Here is an 18,815-nt window from a genome sequence, read left to right on the forward strand (position 1 = left end):
AGCTCCAGCCTCTGAGGAGGAAACCGACTAATTATCATGTCTACTTTACCCCTATCCAGCCCACCAGCAGCGGCAGCGGCAGCAGGATGAGCTCGGACGGGGGAGGGCAGCCCGTCAAGGTGGGCTCCCCGGTGGAGGTGATCGGGAAGGGGCAGCGCGGCACGGTGGCCTTCATCGGCAACACCCTGTTCGCCTCCGGAAAATGGGTGGGGGTCATCCTGGATGAGGCCAAGGGCAAGAACGACGGCACCGTGCAGGGCAAGCGCTACTTCACCTGCGAGGAGAATCGTGGGATATTTGTGAGACAGTCGCAGGTAGCTACAGAGCTATTTACAACTGGATAGGGAGGGATAGAACGCTCCTCTATGACGGTAACCAGTTTTTGTGTCTGTCTTAGATCCAGCTGGTTGATGACGGAGCAGAGACCACCTCACCGGAAACGCCCGAGACCGGGACCGGAAAGGTTCCCAAGCGAGGTAAAGGACGCCTTTACTCTTTTTTTTCCCGGCGCTCTGATTGTGGTTTAGCGTTTTTGGCTAAAGAACTAAAATATAAATGGGCTTCAGAATATATCCCATTACAGGGGACATCATCTGGTTTCATTTTGGTCAAGAGGCACCAATTGCACAGCCAAGGTTGTTGGTTTAAATTCCCCCCACCCCCGGTCTTGTAGCCTGCTTCACCTGAATGGAGAAAAAGAACTTCAGCGTTTATGGTCTGATCTCTATGGCGCCTTTTAAAAGGCCATAAACCCAGATGATAATATAAAACTTTGTTTCTCATGCACGTTGTTTGTCTTCTTTAATCTCCTCAGAGATCCCGGAGGCACCAAAGTCCTCTAAACTGGTGAGTCAGATCACGATAAGTTCTCAGCAAACACCTGACAGACTCACAATTCTTTTTCATGCGTGGTAAACATACAGATATGAAATTTATGCAAGCTGTAAAAACATGTATTATTGACTCTTTTAATCTGATCTGAATAAAGTTTTGAGTTTAAATTGTGTGAACTGATGGTGCATGAGCTGAATGTTGTATTAATGTATGACCAGCAGAGGGTGCTGCGTTTCAATACATGGATATGAAGTAGAATCTTTACATTTGACGCTACTGTTTTATGCCACATTTAGATTCTTGCTTGAATGGCAGAAAGCATTTGGTGCTGCGTTTATTGATAAAGAAGGAGCTGCTCTTTTAACAGGATCACATGAAACACTTTTAGTCTTTGCTGAAATCCATTCCAGCAATTCAAAAGCTCTGTTTATGAGTCTCATTGCATTTCTATTTACTATCAGAGGAAATCTCAGAAGACAATTTATGCTGAGTCACAGCGGCCATGATCTTAATATAATATAACATTACAGCGATCTGCTCTTTAGATGTTTTGTGTGTGTGTGGACGGGAACTGAACTGATGAGACCCCGTCACATCCGGCATGCCTCTGACAGACTCTTGACCTTTGACCTCACTCCTCTCCTTCCTTCGACACATGCAGCGAGGAGCGAAGCCCAAAAAGGTGCTGCATGTTTCTCTAACATCGGTGCCGTTGCGACGATGACTGTAGTAACCGTGGCAACCGTTGCTCTGTATGGCCTCGCTGCTGCATGGCGATAGAGCTCATGCTCATGCTTCCGCTCAGCTCGCCACCATCCTTTTAGTCTTGTCATCGAGCGGCTCTCTGCTTATGTGTGAGTGAATGGAAGAGGAAATGCCACGCCCGCTTCCTGTCATGTGACCTCTGTCGCCGCTCCATGTCCTGTACTCTGCTCTCTGTGTCTGCGTTCTGTTTATTTCAAAGCTTGACGTTCATGGAGGAGATCATTGCCTGATCCGTGGTGGCGCTCTTTACCCGTCATCCTCTGCTGAGTCATGCATGCAGGCGTTCCACTGCTGCGCTGCAGAATTGTCATCTTGTGATGGAGCGGATCTCCGTCCTGCCTGCGGACCTGCAGAGGATGGATTTACTGTCAGCTCCGTGCTGCTTTCTCCTCCTCGGCAGGATCATTTTGGATTAATAGGGTTGCATTTTTTTTACTCTTACATCAAATCCACAAAGTTTTAGTGCAAATTATTTTGGTGGTTTTTGCACAATAGTGAAGATTGCTGATTTCCTGACTCCACCTTTGTCTCACCTTTGCTGGTCCTGTGAGATGAACCTCCTCACTATGGACATGATGTCATCCCATAATGATTTAATAACCGTCAATGTGTCCAGGGCTGCAGGCTCGGGTTGAGTTAATGCATCGAGGCAGTAACTCTATCCGCTGGCAGGAGGCTGCAGGGCGGCGTTCCTCTCTATGTGCTGGGAAAGCAGGAAGTCGATACATCCCATCATCCTCATCACTCCGGCGGAGGATGCTCTCGGAGCACCACTTAGTCTGTGCGGTGGACCGGAAGGGAAAGATGAATATTTCATCAGGACAGATCTCCCTTTGCTCCTCTGTAACGGATACACAAACACTTTTTTCTTTCTGCTTCAGCAGCTCAGACTAATTTACTAAAACCCGAGCCTCGTTCAGTTTCTATTCATCCATCTCAAATTATTCCTGTGATGTCAGTAGTCCAGGTTTAATGCTCGCAGCTAATCACAGTATTCCCACTGTATTAATCGGCTTACGTCGCTGAGCTGCTGGTGCCGAGGAGGAGATTAGCAGAGCTGAGGAAGACATGATAGCTACTCAAACTCAAAGGAAGGAACCGACCCGTTATGACTGAGGCTTTTACAAGCCATTGTCTCAGATATTCTGTGCTTTATCCATTTCCCAAAGATTCGTGCTGCTTTTGTTCCCGTTTTGTAACTGGAACAGGGAGAGATACAAGCATATATAGAGGAACAGTCAGATCCGTAACCTGCAGCGGGCCGGCATCGAGCTGCTGACAATAAAATGGCAAAAGGTTATTTTGAGAAAGAAGAAAAATATTTGAAATATTTTACTTTATGTAAAAGCAAAAACATTTGACCCTTAAAGATCCACTAAAAGTAGTCCCAGGCTGTTTCCTGTCTGTACATATGAGCAAAATGTACACTTTAAAATGTGCCCTTTAAATCAGTTTCATTTGTTATTCAGATCAGGAGTTTCCTCCTCATCCTCGTTGTGTTTATTCTCATTTTAATGAGCCTTAGGAGGTCCTAGAGACTGTTGCTAGGAGACAAGAGAGGTTTGCATCACCACAGTGCTTGATTTGCCCTCCAGCGCCGCCCTCCTCTGTCTGCCCCCAGTTGCCCCCCCCCCCCCCCCCAACACACACACATCCCTCGCTTTCTGTCTGAGGTGATGAAGAGGTGGTGAACTGCAGTAAGCATGTCGAGGAAGAGGGGAGGAGGCTGCGCCGTGATGTAATGCATCAGCCGGGCTGACGAATCATGCAAGGCTTTGGGGGCCAGGGATGGGTGGGGGGGGTAAAGCATCACCGATGAACAGCAGCAGATCGGAGGCTGGCAGCGGAAAGATGTCAGAGTCGTAATCAGAGCAGAAAGGGAAGGGAGGCGCCGGCCGGGGACTCCGACAAATGGATTACAAGAGGAGCACATAAAGGAGGACGACAGCAGGAGGAAGGGGCTCACCCTGGGAGGGGGGCGGCCGAAAGGACGTTGCGTCTATTTGCACCATTGCACCCTCCCAGCCCGATCGGCTGCTTGTCTGTTCGGCTTCGGCCGGTCTCTGCAGATCCAGCATCGTTTTCTGTTTCATCACCTTCCTCTGTGTGTGTGTGTGTGTGTGTGTCCTCTTCTCTTGCAAATATGATGAGGCAGACTCCTGCACCGCGGAAGGTACAGTAATCCAGACGATGGTCTTTTTGTGTTGTTGTTTTTGTTGTCGTCGCCATTCATTTGTTTTGAGCTGCGTGAAGTTTTACTTCCAGCTCATTTCATTTTGCCAGAATTCACTATTTATTCTGTTGAAGTAGAGAAGCTAATTGGTTGAAGTGTGCATTTTTTAAATATTGTATTGATTTCTAATCATTATTCCATGCTTGTCTGTGAAGCAGCTTCTTTATTTCAGTGTCCGTCCTTCCTTCCTCAGGTCAATGATTAATTTATTATTTGGCGGAGAATGAAACGATTTTCATTCTTGACTTGCAGCCAAAAAGGATGATGTGATTTTAGTGCAGCCTGTTCTCGCACCCGCAGCGGCTCTGAAGACGGCTGTTAGCGCTGGCTAATTTCTGCTGAACCGACCGTACTCCAGTTTAGAAGGATAACGAGCCCGGGCTGAACCTGAACCGGACGCAGGAGGAGAACAGGATGATTGTGCAGCTAAAAGAGCAGTTTCCATTTAGAGATTTTAGACTGTGCATTCATTCATGCGCCCGAGGCCGTACCAGTCACGCCGCCCCCACCCCACCCCCCACCCGGGGACGGTCAGAAGCGTTGTCTCCAGATGTTTCTATGTTCCAGATAAAAACAACAACAACCTTCATCCACCCATTTTGTCCTTGTTTTCTGAGATTTCCAGTTCCAGCCCTCGATCACTAATCCTGGATGTTTCCTTCCTTCCTGCCTTCCTCTCCTCCTCTTCTGCCCTTTGACCTTTCCCACTTCCTCTCCTCCATCTGCTCCTTCAGAACACGGTCAGAAGGCCTAAGGTGAGCCCCGTCTTCACGGCCTCCCATTTCAGTCTTTGAATAATCTGGCTTGTTTTACAGCGACGGGATTCTATTTCATCATCAGATGAACGATCAGTTTTTAAATGCACTATTGATATTATTAATGTGACGCTTTTGTTTTTGCACTCATTTAGGGATTACTGGATTACCCTGTCAACTCTATCACATTACTCTGTTTCTCCAGCAGCCCAGTCGGCCTGCAGGGGCCGGCGGCGGGAGGGGGGCGCCGTCTGGCTCGGCCTCGGCCTCGGCCTCTGCTGGGGAGATGAGCAGCAGTGAACCCAGCACGCCGGCCCAGACCCCTCTGGCCGCGCCCGTCATCCCGACCCTCCGCTCCCCCGGAAACCCTCCTGCCCCCGTTCCCAGCAAGGTCAGTATCATCAGCATCACGCTGTAGCTGACCCTGTAGTTCACGCTGTAGTTAACTCTCTAGGTGGCGCTGTAGTTTAACTTTGTAGGTGGCGCTGTAGTTTAACGCTGTAGGTGACAAACTCACAACATCGGCTGTGAACAGCATAAAAGTTACCATTTTGCAAAAGTCAGCAACCGTCTGGACTTTAATTTTCAGGAGGTTCTAATCCATCTATTGCATATTTGTAACCCTTCAGGAGGACATCACCATGGAAACGCAGGTGCAGCAATGTGGCTTGAAGTGATTTCTTTGCACCCAAAGTGTTGTTTTCACGCCGAAGTGTGTCTGAAGTGTATTTTTAATTGGTGTGTGAGGCGTCTCTATTAACAGGCAGCGTCCCTGCATGGTGAAAGCTTCCGAACACATTAAAAAAAGAGTCGAGCGCTGCCATCCAGAGCGTTTCCATTCGGCTTCATGAAAGCAAAACGATTAAAGAGGGAGAACCTGAAGCAACTGTCCTCCATCCTCTCGTCTCCTCCACACGTATCCAGGAGGAGGAGGCGCTGCGTGGACAGCTGAAGGACCTGGAAGAGAAGCTGGAGACGCTGAAGATGAAGCGGACCGAGGACAAAGCCAAGCTGAAGGAGCTGGAGAAGCACAAGATCCAGCTGGAGCAGCTGCAGGAGTGGAAAGCCAAGATGCAGGAGCAGCAGGCCGAGCTGCAGAAACAACTCAAGGAGGCCAAGAGGGTAAGAAGCAGGATAGACGATAGGATAGATCCACCTTTTATTTACGGACTCCATCGCTCTCTCAAAGGAGGCAAAAGAGGCCCTGGAGGCGAAGGAGCATTACGTGGAGGAGATGTCCGACACCGCGGATGCCATGGAGATGGCCACGCTGGATAAGGAGATGGCCGAGGAGAGGGCCGAGTCCCTGCAGCTGGAGCTGGACTCGCTCAAGGAGAGAGTGTATGAGCTCAGCATGGACCTGGAGATCCTCAAACACGAGATTGAGGAGAAAGGTGCTGCCATGAGTCCTGAATTCTCGTTTGCAGTTGTTTTAGCGTATTTCTGCTGCTGGACCGGCAGCACTCACACCTGCGGCTTCTGTGTCTGTTCCAGGTTCGGATGGCGCCGCCTCCAGCTACCACGTCAAACAGCTGGAGGAGCAGAACGGCAGGCTGAAGGAGGCGCTGGTCAGGTACAGTCGGCCCTGCCAGAGCTGAGAGTTTGGTCAATGCGAGATGAGAGAAGGGGAATGACCTCGGACTCGCTCTGACCTCAGGATGCGCGACCTGTCGGCATCAGAGAAGCAGGAGCATGTGAAGTTGCAGAAGCAGATGGAGAAGAAGAACGTGGAGCTGGACGCTCTGAGGAGCCAGAAGGAGAAACTCCAGGAAGAGACGGCGGCGGCAGAAAAGATCGTTGACGAGCTGAAAGAACAGGTTTCAGGGTTTCATCACACAGCCTGCTGCTTAGTGTTCTACTCAATGAAAAGGTAATTGTGCTGCTATTTTATTCAAAGAGACAACATGTCGTTTTGGCAGGTGGATGCAGCTTTGGGGGCGGAGGAGATGGTGGAGATGCTGACGGAGAGGAACCTGGACCTGGAGGAGAAAGTCCGGGAGCTGAGAGAGACGGTGGCTGATTTAGTGAGTGAGAACCGTCAGGCGTGGACGGTTTGGTCCGCCTTCATAGTTTAGAAACAGGCCTGTCTCCGCCCATCAGGAAGCAATAAATGAGATGAACGACGAGCTCCAGGAGAACGCCAGAGAGACGGAGCTGGAGCTGAGGGAGATGTTGGACCTGGGAGCCGGCAGAATCCGCGAGGCCGAGAAACGCGTGGAAGCGGCGCAGGAGACGGTCGCCGATTACCAGCAGACCATCAAGAAGTACCGCGAGCTCACGGCTCACCTGCAGGTGCAGACCGGCGGCGGCGGGTTGTATCACGCGCCCTCAGTCTGACGGTTCTGCACTTTGTGTTGGCTTGCAGGAGGTGAACCGGGAGCTGACCAGCCAGCAGGAAGCATCGGCAGAGCTGCAGCAGCAGCCGCCGGCAGAGATGTTTGACTTCAAGATTAAGTTTGCAGAGACGAAGGCCTACGCCAAGGTCAGAGACAAGTCGGGACGAGCCGACGTGATTCGGTTTCTAAAGTGACCTTTGTGTTCTTACAGCGTCGCTAATATTTGTGTCCAGGCCATCGAGATGGAGCTGAGGAAGATGGAGGTGGGTCAGGCCAACAGACACGTTTCCCTTCTGACCTCCTTCATGCCCGAGTCCTTCCTTCGTCATGGCGGCGACCACGACTGCATCCTGGTGCTGCTGCTCATCCCCAGGCTCATCTGCAAGGTTAAAAAAAAAAAACATGTTTCCTTCGACAGAGGAGGAAGGGCTTTCTGGACGATGTGTGTGTGTCTGCAGGCCGAGCTGATCAGCAAACAGGCTCAGGAGAAGTTCGACCTGAACGAGAACTGTGTGGAGCGGGCCGGTCTGAAGGGCGGCGCCGGCGAGCAGCTGAGCTTCGCCGTGGGTTTGGTCTATTCCCTCAGTCTGCTGCAAGCCACGCTGCATAAATATGAGCAGTACGTTTCACCGAGCGATGGCTGCTTCACGTTGAATGAAGAAGCATCATCAGCCATCAACGTGTTTAGATGATAAATTGTTGTTCCCATAATTTACACACCTTAAAGTTGTAAGAACTGCAGCTCAGGTGATTTTAATAACACGCCTTTGCTTGCATGTCAGAGCGCTGGCCCAGTGCAGCGTGGATGTCTACAAGAAGGTCGGCGCTCTGTACCTTGAGATGAGCGTCCACGAGCGCTCTCTGGACTTCCTCATCGACCTGCTGCACAAAGACCAGCTGGACGAGACGGTCAACGTGGAGCCGCTGACCAAGGCCATTAAATACTATCAGGTACACACACACACACACACACACGGGAGGATGGAGGAGAACTCAGATGAGATCAAACCTCCTGCTTCCTCTCCTCAGCACCTGTACAGCATCCACCTGGCGGACCACAATGAGGACTGCACCGTGCAGCTGGCGGATCACATCAGAGTGAGTCCCGACACCGCCCACTGCGGCGACAGTCTGTAATTACAACTAGCATCGCTTTTTTATTTTTTACCATCTCCCATTCATCGCCTGTGTCCTGGTGTAGTTTACCCAGAGCGCGTTGGACTGCATGGCGGTGGAGGTGGGTCGCCTCCGGGCCTTCCTGCATGCGGGTCAGGAGAAGGGCGACCTCGCCGTGCTGCTGAAGGACCTGGAGACGTCCTGCAGTGACATCCGGCAGTTCTGTAAGAAGATTCGCCGCAGGATGCCTGGAACCGACGCTCCGGGTATCCCGTCCGCCCTCAACTTTGGACAAAAGGTAACCATGGCACCCAAGTCCACCTTACGGAGAACGATGACAACCTTAAGGTTGCCAATGTCTCGACGTTTGTCCCGCAGGTGGCAGACACCCTGTCTGACTGTAGGAAGCACCTCACCTGGGTGGTGGCGGTCCTGCAGGAAGTGGCAGCGGCCGGAGCTCAGATGATGTCACCTCTTGGTGAACAGGAAGGACTGTCAGCCGTCAAACTGGAGGACGTGGCGTTCAAGGCGGGAGAGCAGGTATAATCGATGCCGATTAATAATTGATCTGTAAGCTGACGAATAGAAATCGGTGACGTGACGGTGTGATGCGTGTGTTTTCAGATTTACGGCTCCCAGGGCGCCAACCCCTACGAGTGCTTGCGCCAGTCCTGCAGCATCGTCATCGCAACCATGAACAAGATGGCCACCGCCATGCAGGAGGGAGAATATGACTCAGAGAAGCCTCAAAACAAGGTACGAGTTCTGAGGTCTTGTCCTGGCGGGGCTTCTTTCCTGCTGCAGTTTTACTGTTGTGCGTCTGTCGCCCATCAGGACCCGCCTCCTGTGGACGTCAGAGCAGCGGCTCTCCGAGCCGAAATCACGGACGCCGAAGGTCTCGGCATGAAGCTGGAGGACAGAGAGACAGTCATCAAAGAGCTGAAGAAGTCCCTCAAGATCAAGGTTAGCAAATACAGCTGCAGCAACGGCGATCCCTCGTGATCTTTTAATTGCTGAATCACCATGTTTACTGCATTCATCCTCAGGGGGAGGAGCTGAGCGAGGCCAACGTCCGCCTCAGTCTGCTGGAGAAGAAGCTGGACAGTTCGTCCAAAGACGCGGACGAGCGCGTGGAAAAGATTCAGACCCGACTAGACGAGGTTCAGACTCTGCTGAAGAAGAAGGAGAAGTAAGAGCGTTGTGCGGATTCAGACGTGAAAGGCGCGCTCGGAACAGAAGTCTGCAGCTGCGTTTGTCCATTCTGCAGGGACTTTGAGGAGACGATGGACGCCCTGCAGGCCGACATCGACCAGCTGGAGTCAGAGAGGACTGAGATGAAGCAGCGGATCAACAGCCAATCCAAGATGAGCACCGACGGAGTGAGAGGAATCGCCTCCATCGTTACGGGGATGGCAGGAGGTGAGCGGCAGGACAACTGCACCTCCTTCAATGAAGATGCACATGTGCTTTTTCCAAGTCTTTCCAGTCGCCTTTTGATCTATTTTTTTCCTAACAATGTAAAAACCTCCTCTGTCTTTATCTTTTCATTCTTTAAATCTATTTACCTTCGACAGAGGAACAAAAAGGTATCCCGCCTTCTTATATTGGTATCGATTATTAATCCTGCATGCTGCAATTGATCCTAAATTCAGATTATTTAATTAGGTGCATGCTTTGAGTGCAGTTCAATACTTTCATGCGTGTTTTTATTCAGGGTCTCTGCAGGTTTTAAAGTATCTGCACATAAATATGTTATTATATATTTATTATAACATGGTGAAGCATGCAGAAACCCTGTTACTAAAGACTGAAAAGATATTCTGTGTATTCCCTCAATGTGCTCATCACGAGTCTGTGGTCGTGTGTGTGCTCATCACGAGTCTGTGGTCGTGTGTGCCCCGCCCCCATCGTCTGTATCTATTGATCTCCCCTAAGGGATGACGTCAAAGCGGATTTCTCTCTCGTCTCTCTCGCAGCTCGTTTTAAATGTTTCGTCTGTGAGCATCCTTTGCACCTGAAGAGATGGGGAGGTCAGGGTGTTTCAGAACTTGCACTTGCTCTCTCTCCCTCTTCAGCGAACACGCTATCTGGTGCCGGCTCAGGTTCGGGGGTCCAGGTCATCGACTCTCCGCTGCTGACTCAGCAGATTGAAGCTCAGAGACTCTGCATCAAACACCTGAAGAACGAGAACAACCGACTGAAGGTAGCTCAGGCTAATGTCAGCCGCACGGTTAGCAGAGTTAGCAGATAATAATGCTTTGTCTCCTTTATGTCCTAAAATTTACATAAAATTAATTAAACCCATATTTATAACCACAGAAATCAGTGGAAGCTGCTGTATTTGTCTTCAACATTTCCTTCCAGGCTGAGAAGATGCGTGTGCAGCTCGCTTCGCTTCCTCCTCTCCACGTGACCCGGCTTCCGTCCAGAGACGGCGGTCGTCCCGAAGTGCTCTCTAGCGCCCTCTACCGCAAGACGGAGCAGCTCCTGGAGACGCTGCTGCAAACGAGCGCCAACGTGAAGGTGGTTGACGTCACGGGGAAATCTCCAGGTCTGAACACGCGTGAAGGTTTCAATAATAAGTGAAATGTTTTTTAACGGGTGTGGAGATAGCCATTCAGTGTTTGTTTACAGTGACCCCTAGTGCTCAGCTGCTGGAACAGACGGCCAGGTTACAGTCTCTGAGTGACACTCTGGGAAGACTGAAGGTACCTCGACTGTAAAAATCATTTAAATAAATGTTTGAACCATTTAATTAAACCATTTGTCCTGGAACGGAACTACCTTTTATAGCGTTACAGAACGGGACCGTGTAAACCGAAAATGTCTCCGGTGCAGGTCACCAGCCTTGAGACGCTCGCCTCCACCTGCTAATCCAATCAAATTATATTCCATCTCGGCAGGATGAAATAGCGGAGCATGTCGTCAATCAGCAACCCGGAGCTCGAGTCTCCACAGATTTCGCAACGTTCCCTTCCATCTCGTTTGTGAAGGTAAGGATGAGGTTTCGCAGTCACATCCCCATCCATTAAGTGCGTTCACTTCCTGTCCAGGTGAGCGTTGGAGCCCCCCCCCCCCCCCCCCCCCCCCTTCCAGGACCACCCCCTTTAATGCTCAACTCTTTTTCTTTCTTCAGGCGAAGGAGGAGAAGCGGAGCGACCCGGTGCTGGTGGGTCGGATCATGGTGCCGTGCCCTCGCGGTCAGGAGCAGGTTCACCGCCTGGTCCTGTCCCAGCGTCAGCTGCAGAGAGTTCACCGCCTGCTGCAGACGTAAACGCCCCCCATCCCGATGGTAGTTTACACCAGTCCGATCTTCAAATGCCTGCAAATCGTTCAGCCTGTGAAAATTTACTGGAAATAATTGCTTATTTAACGCTGTGAAATAATCACGTGTTCCTTGAAATGGTCAAAGAGACAAAACCCTGCACAGACGCTTCTCCTGGACGTTCATTTATTGCTTTAAGACATTCTACAGAGGGACTAATGCAATCGGCTGAAAGCGTTGAGGACTTTGTTCCGTGTTGGGATTCCTGGACTGCACAAAACAAGATTAGCCTCAAGGGACTTTATCAAGTGTGATTCTTTGGCATTGTTGAATCTTTTAGTATTTATTATGATTGTTAAGATTACTTTAACGTCCGCATTTACGTAACTTATTTGAATGAGATTATTGGGTGAAGTTACTGAATTAGAAAAGCAGCGCTGCCGTTTACGCGCCTTAAACCTGCAGCGATCGCCGCCTTATTCTAGGTTTAGTTCAACAGGAAGAACACAGACCTTATTTAATCTGTCGTTTACCAGCTGGTGTTTCTGAATCCGTCTTCACTCCTCTTCTTCCTCCTCGTGTGGCTTCCTGCTCTTTCCAACTGATAACTGATCAATAAAGTCATCGATACGCCAAGAGTCTCCGTCGGCCGTTACTGTCTTTAATTTAGATAAAACCCTTAAGGAATAAATACAAGCTGTTTTTTGTTTGTTCTTTATAAAATAGTGTAAAAACGGAGTAAAAAAAAAAACAACAGCTCTGCTGGACTGTTTCATCAGTTCCACGCCGTTCTTCTGTCCAGGACACGGCCGGTGATCCTCTGAAAGAGTAGAAACGTTCATTTACTGGTACATCAGGCCGCCGTTGCTAACGAGAGAAGCTGCTGCCGTTCACCTTGTTGTAGCGCTGGGCGTTCAGCCGGTAGGAGCGATACGCCGCTTTCCTTCGTTCCTCCTGTCTCTTCCGCTGCACCTCGGGGAGGCTCTCGTAAATCCTGGAGCGGAGAGGCATGAAGGACTCGCGATCAATAAAAAAAAACAGTTTGTCTTTAATGAATAACTTCATGAAATGCACTCACTGTTTGGATCTCTGTATCATCTCCTTCCTGGGGACGGCCCTCCGGAGCGGAGCGGTCCCTGCATGAAGACATTTACAGTTTAAAATGCTGATGATGCATCATTTGTTAAAACCCACGAGGCACGCCTCCACCTCTCAGTACCTGCTGGCTTCGGCGGCTGCCGGAAGAGTTCCTCCGTCTCTCTGGAGAACTCCCGCAGCTTCCTCTCATCCGCCCGCAGAGCCAAACGCTCCACCCTCTGCCTGGACTGGGAGATGAACTCTGGGAAACGCGTCTCCAGAGCTTCCTGTGGGATCAAAGAGGAGCGCGATCATTTTATTTTGTACACAGAAATCAACATTGTGCTTAGGAAAGACCAGCCCACCTGCAGCGACACACGTGCCCCACCAGAGGGCGCCTCTTTGGTTCCTGCTTCTAGATCTGGCTCAGCTTGTGTAAATCCGTGCCGCTTATTTCCATCTTCAGCGGCTTGTCTCGCTCCGAGCGGTTCTCTCCATGGTTTGGTTCTGCTGTAGCGCTCAAACCATGCGATGCTCGGGTTCCACTCCCATTCCTTTTGCTCGGGCCGGTTCTCCTTCCTCATCTCGTCAGCGGGGATGAACCATGAAACACCTGCAGCACCGCCCACACAGGTCTTACTGCCGTCAGACATTAACATTCTTAACCAGCGGCTGTACCTTTAGGGCAGGCCTTCGATGGACTCCACCTCTGCTTCGGGGAGCCCTTCGTCTTGGAGGAGCGCCGCTGTCTTCCTCCTCCTCTCCCTGACCTGCTTGAGGAAGATTGGCTCAGCCCGGACGTTCCAGGTGAAGGGAATGTGGTTCCAACATCTCTGGTGTGGTGTCGAGTCCCGCTGCAGACGAGCTCCAGGTCACCTGAGCAAACGGAGGGATGACCTTTACGTTTCCGTCTATAAAGCGTTTGCTCTTCCTGCGTTTCCTCGGAACCAGAACCTCGTACGGACCCGCTTGGATGTTTTTGTGGACCAGTTTGACAGCCTTCTTTCCCTCCAGAGCCCTGGAGGGGCCGCGGTGCGAGCAGGGGGTGCTGAGGCTCGTAGATGAAGCAGAGCCCCCACCAGCCTGAACGATGACGTCAAAGATTAGAGCCGTGTCTGGAATTCTGATCAGATTATTAAACAAACACTTACTGAGCACTCGTCGGTCTCATACAGGAAGTGAAGCGGCTCGCCGCTTCTTCCTCTCCTCTGTTCCCTCCCGTCTTTTTGCCCGTTGATGGTTCTGTACAGTTTGCTGATGCTGGGGCTCGTTTTCAGCCGCTGGACTCTGTAGGCACCGAAAACCTGGATCAGCCGGGCCGTGTCCACGGTCGACATGGAGCCAGAAAGGGAGGACGGCGTCTCCGACTCGTCTGTGGGACAGAGGACGGGGCTCCGGGATGAGTCTCGGGAGGTGCTGGAGGTGAAGGAGTCGTCTTCTGCGGGCTGAAGCCTCTGGGTCCAGGCCTCACGTGTGAGCACTGCTCCGCCTCCTCCGTCTCTCCGCTCCGGTTCTGTGGCCTCCCTCACTGCTCTCCTCCTCACCTCTCCTAGCTTCTCCGCTGCCTCCGGCGTGTTAGCACCTCTTGCACCGTGGATAAGAAGGGACAGACGCTCCAGCCTGTCCAGCAGGGACCCCTCCCTGCCGCTGGTGGGTCGGGACTCCTCCAGGGTCCACTGGCTGGAGAACCTCTGCCACAGCTGGTCCAGAGCGCTGGTCCTGTCCTTATCAGGGTCCATTTCCACATAAACTGGGCGAGACGGCTCCCGGATGGGCTCCAGCTGATCAGGACTGGTCCCTCTGTCTCTCTTGGAGGCTTCATGGTTGCTTGAAGAAGGCGCTCTGGTGAAGGCGGCTGAAACCTGAGACGTCTTCGGAGCTGGAGACAAACTGGATGCTAAAAAGAGGCACCTTTTTAATAAACGTTAGGGTCACTGTTGAGCGGGATGTGACCCACAGCCTGGATCCAGTCTGGTGCGTTCAGCTCACCTCTCTGTTCAGACTCGTTCATTTCGAACGTCGCCGTCTTCAACCTCTTGCTGTAGATTCCCTCCATGTGTTTGGTGGCGATGCCGCGGTCCACTCCCGGGTCTCGGTGTCCCAGGACGTCGCTGCTGAAGGGTGGAGGCACGGCGTCGTCGGAACCTGGATAAAAAAAAAGAGACTCGTTACCTCATGACCGGTGAGTCCTCTTCCCATCTGTCTCTCTGCTCGGGCCCCAGCGCTGCCTTTGTCTAACACAGCCCCTGAACATGAATAATCCATGCACTGCCTGGTGTCTGTTACAACAGACGCTAGCCGCCTCATGCTAACAACCTCTAGAGGGCGTACCTGGGTGGGTGCTCTCCATGCTGGTGGACCTGTCCCCGGTGGAGGACGAGGACGAGGACAGGTCCACTTCAGTCTGAGGCATGTAGAAGACCTCCTCGCTGCCACGGGGTTTATAAGGCAACAGAACAGGCACAACTGGAAGAAGAGAAACCATCGGATCGGATCCCGTTGTTCTCAGGTCGCCGTTTACTGGGTTTTTGTTTTGTATAAAGGAATGATTGAACTATAAAACTTCATATATATTTATAACACACGGGTATATTTCATACCTGGTGATGAGTTTAAGGGTCTTGGTGACACCACGACGCTGTGATACGGCGAGGACTGAGAGGACGCGGAGGTCGTGTTTTCCTGAGGGACCGTGGTTTGGAACAGGGCGGAGGCGTCTGCTCTTTCGGGGCGCCGCGGTCTCATCAGCTTCCTGTCATCGTACCACTCAGGCGGACCGGATAGCCCGACGCCTTCATCTGGACCGGTGGCAGCAGGAGACGAGTGTCTGAGGGGGACAAATTCTTTTTGTGGCGGTGCCAAAGCTGTTTCTCGGTGTCTGGCGAGGACCGCAGCGCCTGAGCTGGAGCCGGCGGGTTTCTGGGAAGGCGTGAGACGGACATGCGAGACGCGACCCGCTGGGCCTAGAGATTCTGGCGTGGATGGACCTGTGACCTTAGCTTTTACATCCTCTAAAGCTGAAGGCACAGCTTGTGGCGGAGGGTCTTCAAAATGGCCTCCGACAGTTTTTTGCCTCTTCCGATCGCCTGGTTCTGATCGAGGAGGAAGGTTTTGGTTCCTGACGTACCTGCTGCCCTCATCGGTGGTGGGGAGGAGGCGACTGTGAACTTTGACACCTCCCGTGGAGAAATCGTTCAGGTGGAGCAGCTCAGGCGCTGGACTGGTGGAAGGTGGCGGGGAGGCCGAGCGCCTACGATCGGTGATTGTGACGGACGCGGGGCTTCGGGGATCCGACCTACGGAGGGAGACGCCTTCTCTGGCAGCAATCTCACGAATCTGAGCTTCTAGATCCGGCCCAGGACGAATCTGGAGCTGAATGGCGGAATGAGACAGAACTGAAGCCGGGAGAGGCAGAGCCGGGGATGATCGGTTGTTAGCGTCACTAATAGCAATGAAAGTCTCCGGATGCTGGCCTGGATCCTGGCCCCTCTGGACTCGAACGCTGGACGCGGCACTGCTCTCCGTCTCCGTGCTCGCTTGACTCTGCGAGAAAAACAAAAAAAAGGTCAGCACCAAACCGTCACGTTGGGTAAAGTCGTCCAGAAAATTCATCACACAGAAACGCTTTTTGGGTGTCAAAACTCCACTAGAAACGAAGTGGAGCCAGTTTAAGTAGGATCTGAACTGACACACCGTTTACCTCAAACAGAAGACTCGTGCTGTCCACAGATTGGAGGCAGACATTAAAATGATAAAAAGAATTAGTACTTTTTGCCCATTACACAAAAGGAACATCTGTTAATGTTACATTTGTTTTTATCTGCATGGGAACGGAAAAGGAGTCAAATTTAATTCCCAGGTGAACTAAACATGCTTCTAGACGTATTTTAGGTTTATGAAACACCGTCACATGAAGTACGACCCTGAACTTTTCATTCGTGTTTTACCTTTACTGGGTTTTTTAACAGCAGCTCCCTCTTGATCTCCTCAATCCTCCTCCTGTCTTCTCTGTCCAGCTCCTGAGGCTCACTCTGCTGTGCTGATAGCTTCATCTTAATCCAATCTGCAGCACAGAAGCATTGACCTTCTGCAGATACTTCCTGGACAGATGTGGGTGTAAATCTTGAGCGAAATACGGGCCTTCTTACCTCTGGCTTTGCTCTCCTCTTGGTTGCTGGACGCCATGGTGGCCGTTGAGTCGCTCTGCAGCAACTTGGCCACTCTGCCTGCCAGTGAGCTTCCGCTGCTCCCGTCACTGATCCCTCCCTGATCGGTGTCCTCGGGGACGGGCGAGGAGGAGCTGCTCCGTGGAATCACCTGGTTTTCCTCCACTGTGACGCCCGTCATGTCAGTGGGAGTCGAGGCGAGCTGTTGCGTACCGACGGCGGGCGAAGGCTCGCCGCCCGGCGGCTGTGGCGGGATGGCGTTGTCAGGAGGAGCAGCGCTGCAGCCTTCTGGCTCTGCCCGCCGGGCTGATTGAGAAAGGACAAAGGAGCCCCCCTCAGCTCGACCGACAGCGCTGTCAGGCAGTCTGTGTGCATCTGTGGGCTCTGCCGTGGTGAGAGCTTGTGTGGATGGATTGTAAAGTTCCCCGGCAGGCCGCAGCGTAGAGCGATAGGAGTCTTCAACCGACAGGGAGGAGGACGCATCCAGTCTGCGCTCACTCTGAACAGCCTCGGCTTGTAACGAAGGCAACATCTGTCTGGTCCACTCTGGAATAGACACTGTGGGTCCCAGACTGTCCGAGCTAAATGGTACGGATACACTGGAGGCTGCTGACAGAACACTGGACCGGGAAAACTCTCCTTTATGGGGACTGCCGTCTGAAAATGCAAGATGTGGCGCATTCTGTGATAGCCGCAATGATTCACCGAGGATAGGAAAGCAATTTAAGATTATAACATTTTCTACTTTCTATTAGTGCAGCAAAATGATCAATAACCAATACTATTTCCTTTTGTCTCACAGACGGTACCTTCACATGGCCGAGCGCTCTTGGTCGGGGTTCCGGTCGATCCTCTGACGGTACAGAGATCCGTGGGAGAGAATTCGGGTTCTCTGATTGGCCCTCTGGGTGCGAATGGATTTAAAATTGTTGAAGGAGACTGGTCAATACCGAGGTTGTGAAGGTACAACTGAAAAAAAGGAAGACATTGAATGCTTAGTCATTAAAATAACATTTCAATAAGTGTGACATTTAAGGTTTAAGTACCGGAATCCTGTCTTCGATGTTGAGCTCCTGGGTCCCGAGTGGAGGCGGCGTGTAGTTATCCACCTCGAGACTGACAAGAGAAGAAGCTCCGATTGACGTTCCTAATTTCATTCCGCTGTGCTGACTATCCTGGGAACTCGACGGGGTTAAATCCACATCAGACGATGCATCGCTAAAACGGCCGAGGCCTGCGAGAGTCGAGGGTTGAGCCGTGGTGCTTGGTGGACGGGGGGCATCATCCCGAGTCTGGCTCTCCTCCTGCTGATCTCTATTGACTGACGTAACAACGGTGCTAAGAGAGGAGTGGGACTGTGACCTGCCCGCGGGTGAAGCCGAGGCTTTTGGTGCAGCGTTATCTCCGTCGCTGGGAGCACGGCCCGCTGCCTCCCCTCTTCTTGAATTAGAGGAACACGAGGGGGCTGAGGAGGAAATCTGACTGGCATCCTGATTGCTGGGAGTTAAAACAGGAGGCTGTTGTAAACTCCTCAAATGTTGACTCAAGATATGATCCAGAGTGTCAGACACTGCATCGTACGCTTTCTTTTTAGGCGAAATGCCAGAAAACCCATGGAGCGCCAGACTATCAAATAGCGACATCTTGCCTGACGTTTGGTTTGCCCTCCACGCATCTACTTTCTGCATGTAGCTGAGACTTGGGAGAGACTGGACTTTATCAGAAGTGGGCGCTTCCTTTTGGCTTTGATTTGGTGTATCCGAGTGTTGGAGATCAGCCCCCGGAATAGTTTGCTGCAGAGAAATCCCCGAGCTTGACTGATTAACGTTTTCTTTTTGCGATTCTATGGGAGAAAGTTGCCCTACTTTTGCCTTCGCGCTGGATTTGGCGGGAGGCTGAAAGAACCCTGGAGTGGACTGAGACTGTGGAAGGATACCCAGGTAAGACCCGTCAGTCCCTGCTTGGGTTCCCGTAGACCAGCGGTCTTCCTCTCTCCACGCTAAACCTCCTGGAAATGCCCGTTTCTGTGGAACACTGAGCGACTTTGTTCTGGTGAAACTTGCCCGGCCTCCAGACACGTCTTGGGGATGAGGCGTAAGAGACCGAGCAGGTAGCGGACTTTTACTCTGAAGGGTTCCAGACTCAGCCACCAGCTCTCTGTGTAAAAGTTCACTGCTTTCATCAGGCTGAGTGCTGCGAAGCCCCGCAGTGACGTTACAGACCTCAGACAACAACGTCTGCGATTGGTCAGAGTCTAAAACTCCGTCA

The 18,815-nt window shown here is 51.7% G+C and overlaps 1 protein-coding gene across 1 annotated transcript; it reads left to right on the forward strand.

The window, feature by feature from the left end:
- The first annotated feature begins 68 nt into the window (after positions 1-68).
- dctn1b (dynactin 1b) lies at positions 69-11,313 on the forward strand. The gene is made up of 30 exons (XM_068751534.1): positions 69-314; positions 398-476; positions 815-846; positions 1,496-1,516; positions 3,755-3,772; positions 4,567-4,587; positions 4,793-4,978; positions 5,217-5,240; positions 5,512-5,709; positions 5,777-5,981; positions 6,082-6,160; positions 6,245-6,404; positions 6,507-6,611; positions 6,688-6,879; positions 6,953-7,069; positions 7,157-7,309; positions 7,382-7,542; positions 7,706-7,874; positions 7,953-8,021; positions 8,125-8,337; positions 8,418-8,579; positions 8,664-8,795; positions 8,874-9,002; positions 9,086-9,228; positions 9,307-9,458; positions 10,115-10,242; positions 10,404-10,590; positions 10,674-10,747; positions 10,943-11,032; positions 11,176-11,313. The coding sequence occupies exons 1-30, from the start codon at positions 87-89 to the stop codon at positions 11,311-11,313; spliced, it is 3,765 nt and encodes a 1,254-aa protein (XP_068607635.1). The 5' UTR covers positions 69-86.
- The last annotated feature ends 7,502 nt before the right edge of the window (positions 11,314-18,815 follow it).

Source organism: Brachionichthys hirsutus, chromosome 18 (assembly GCF_040956055.1).
Source record: "Brachionichthys hirsutus isolate HB-005 chromosome 18, CSIRO-AGI_Bhir_v1, whole genome shotgun sequence".
Lineage (NCBI taxonomy): Eukaryota > Metazoa > Chordata > Actinopteri > Lophiiformes > Brachionichthyidae > Brachionichthys > Brachionichthys hirsutus.

Excerpts from the sequence above, each read along its gene's own strand:
- dctn1b (XM_068751534.1), top strand. The coding sequence starts at position 87 with ATGAGCTCGGACGGGGGAGGGCAGCCCGTCAAGGTGGGCTCCCCGGTG. Across the intron at positions 9,229-9,306 it reads CTGCTGAAGAAGAAGGAGAA|GGACTTTGAGGAGACGATGG; the intron begins GTAAGAGCGTTG and ends TCCATTCTGCAG. Across the intron at positions 10,748-10,942 it reads ACACTCTGGGAAGACTGAAG|GATGAAATAGCGGAGCATGT; the intron begins GTACCTCGACTG and ends CCATCTCGGCAG.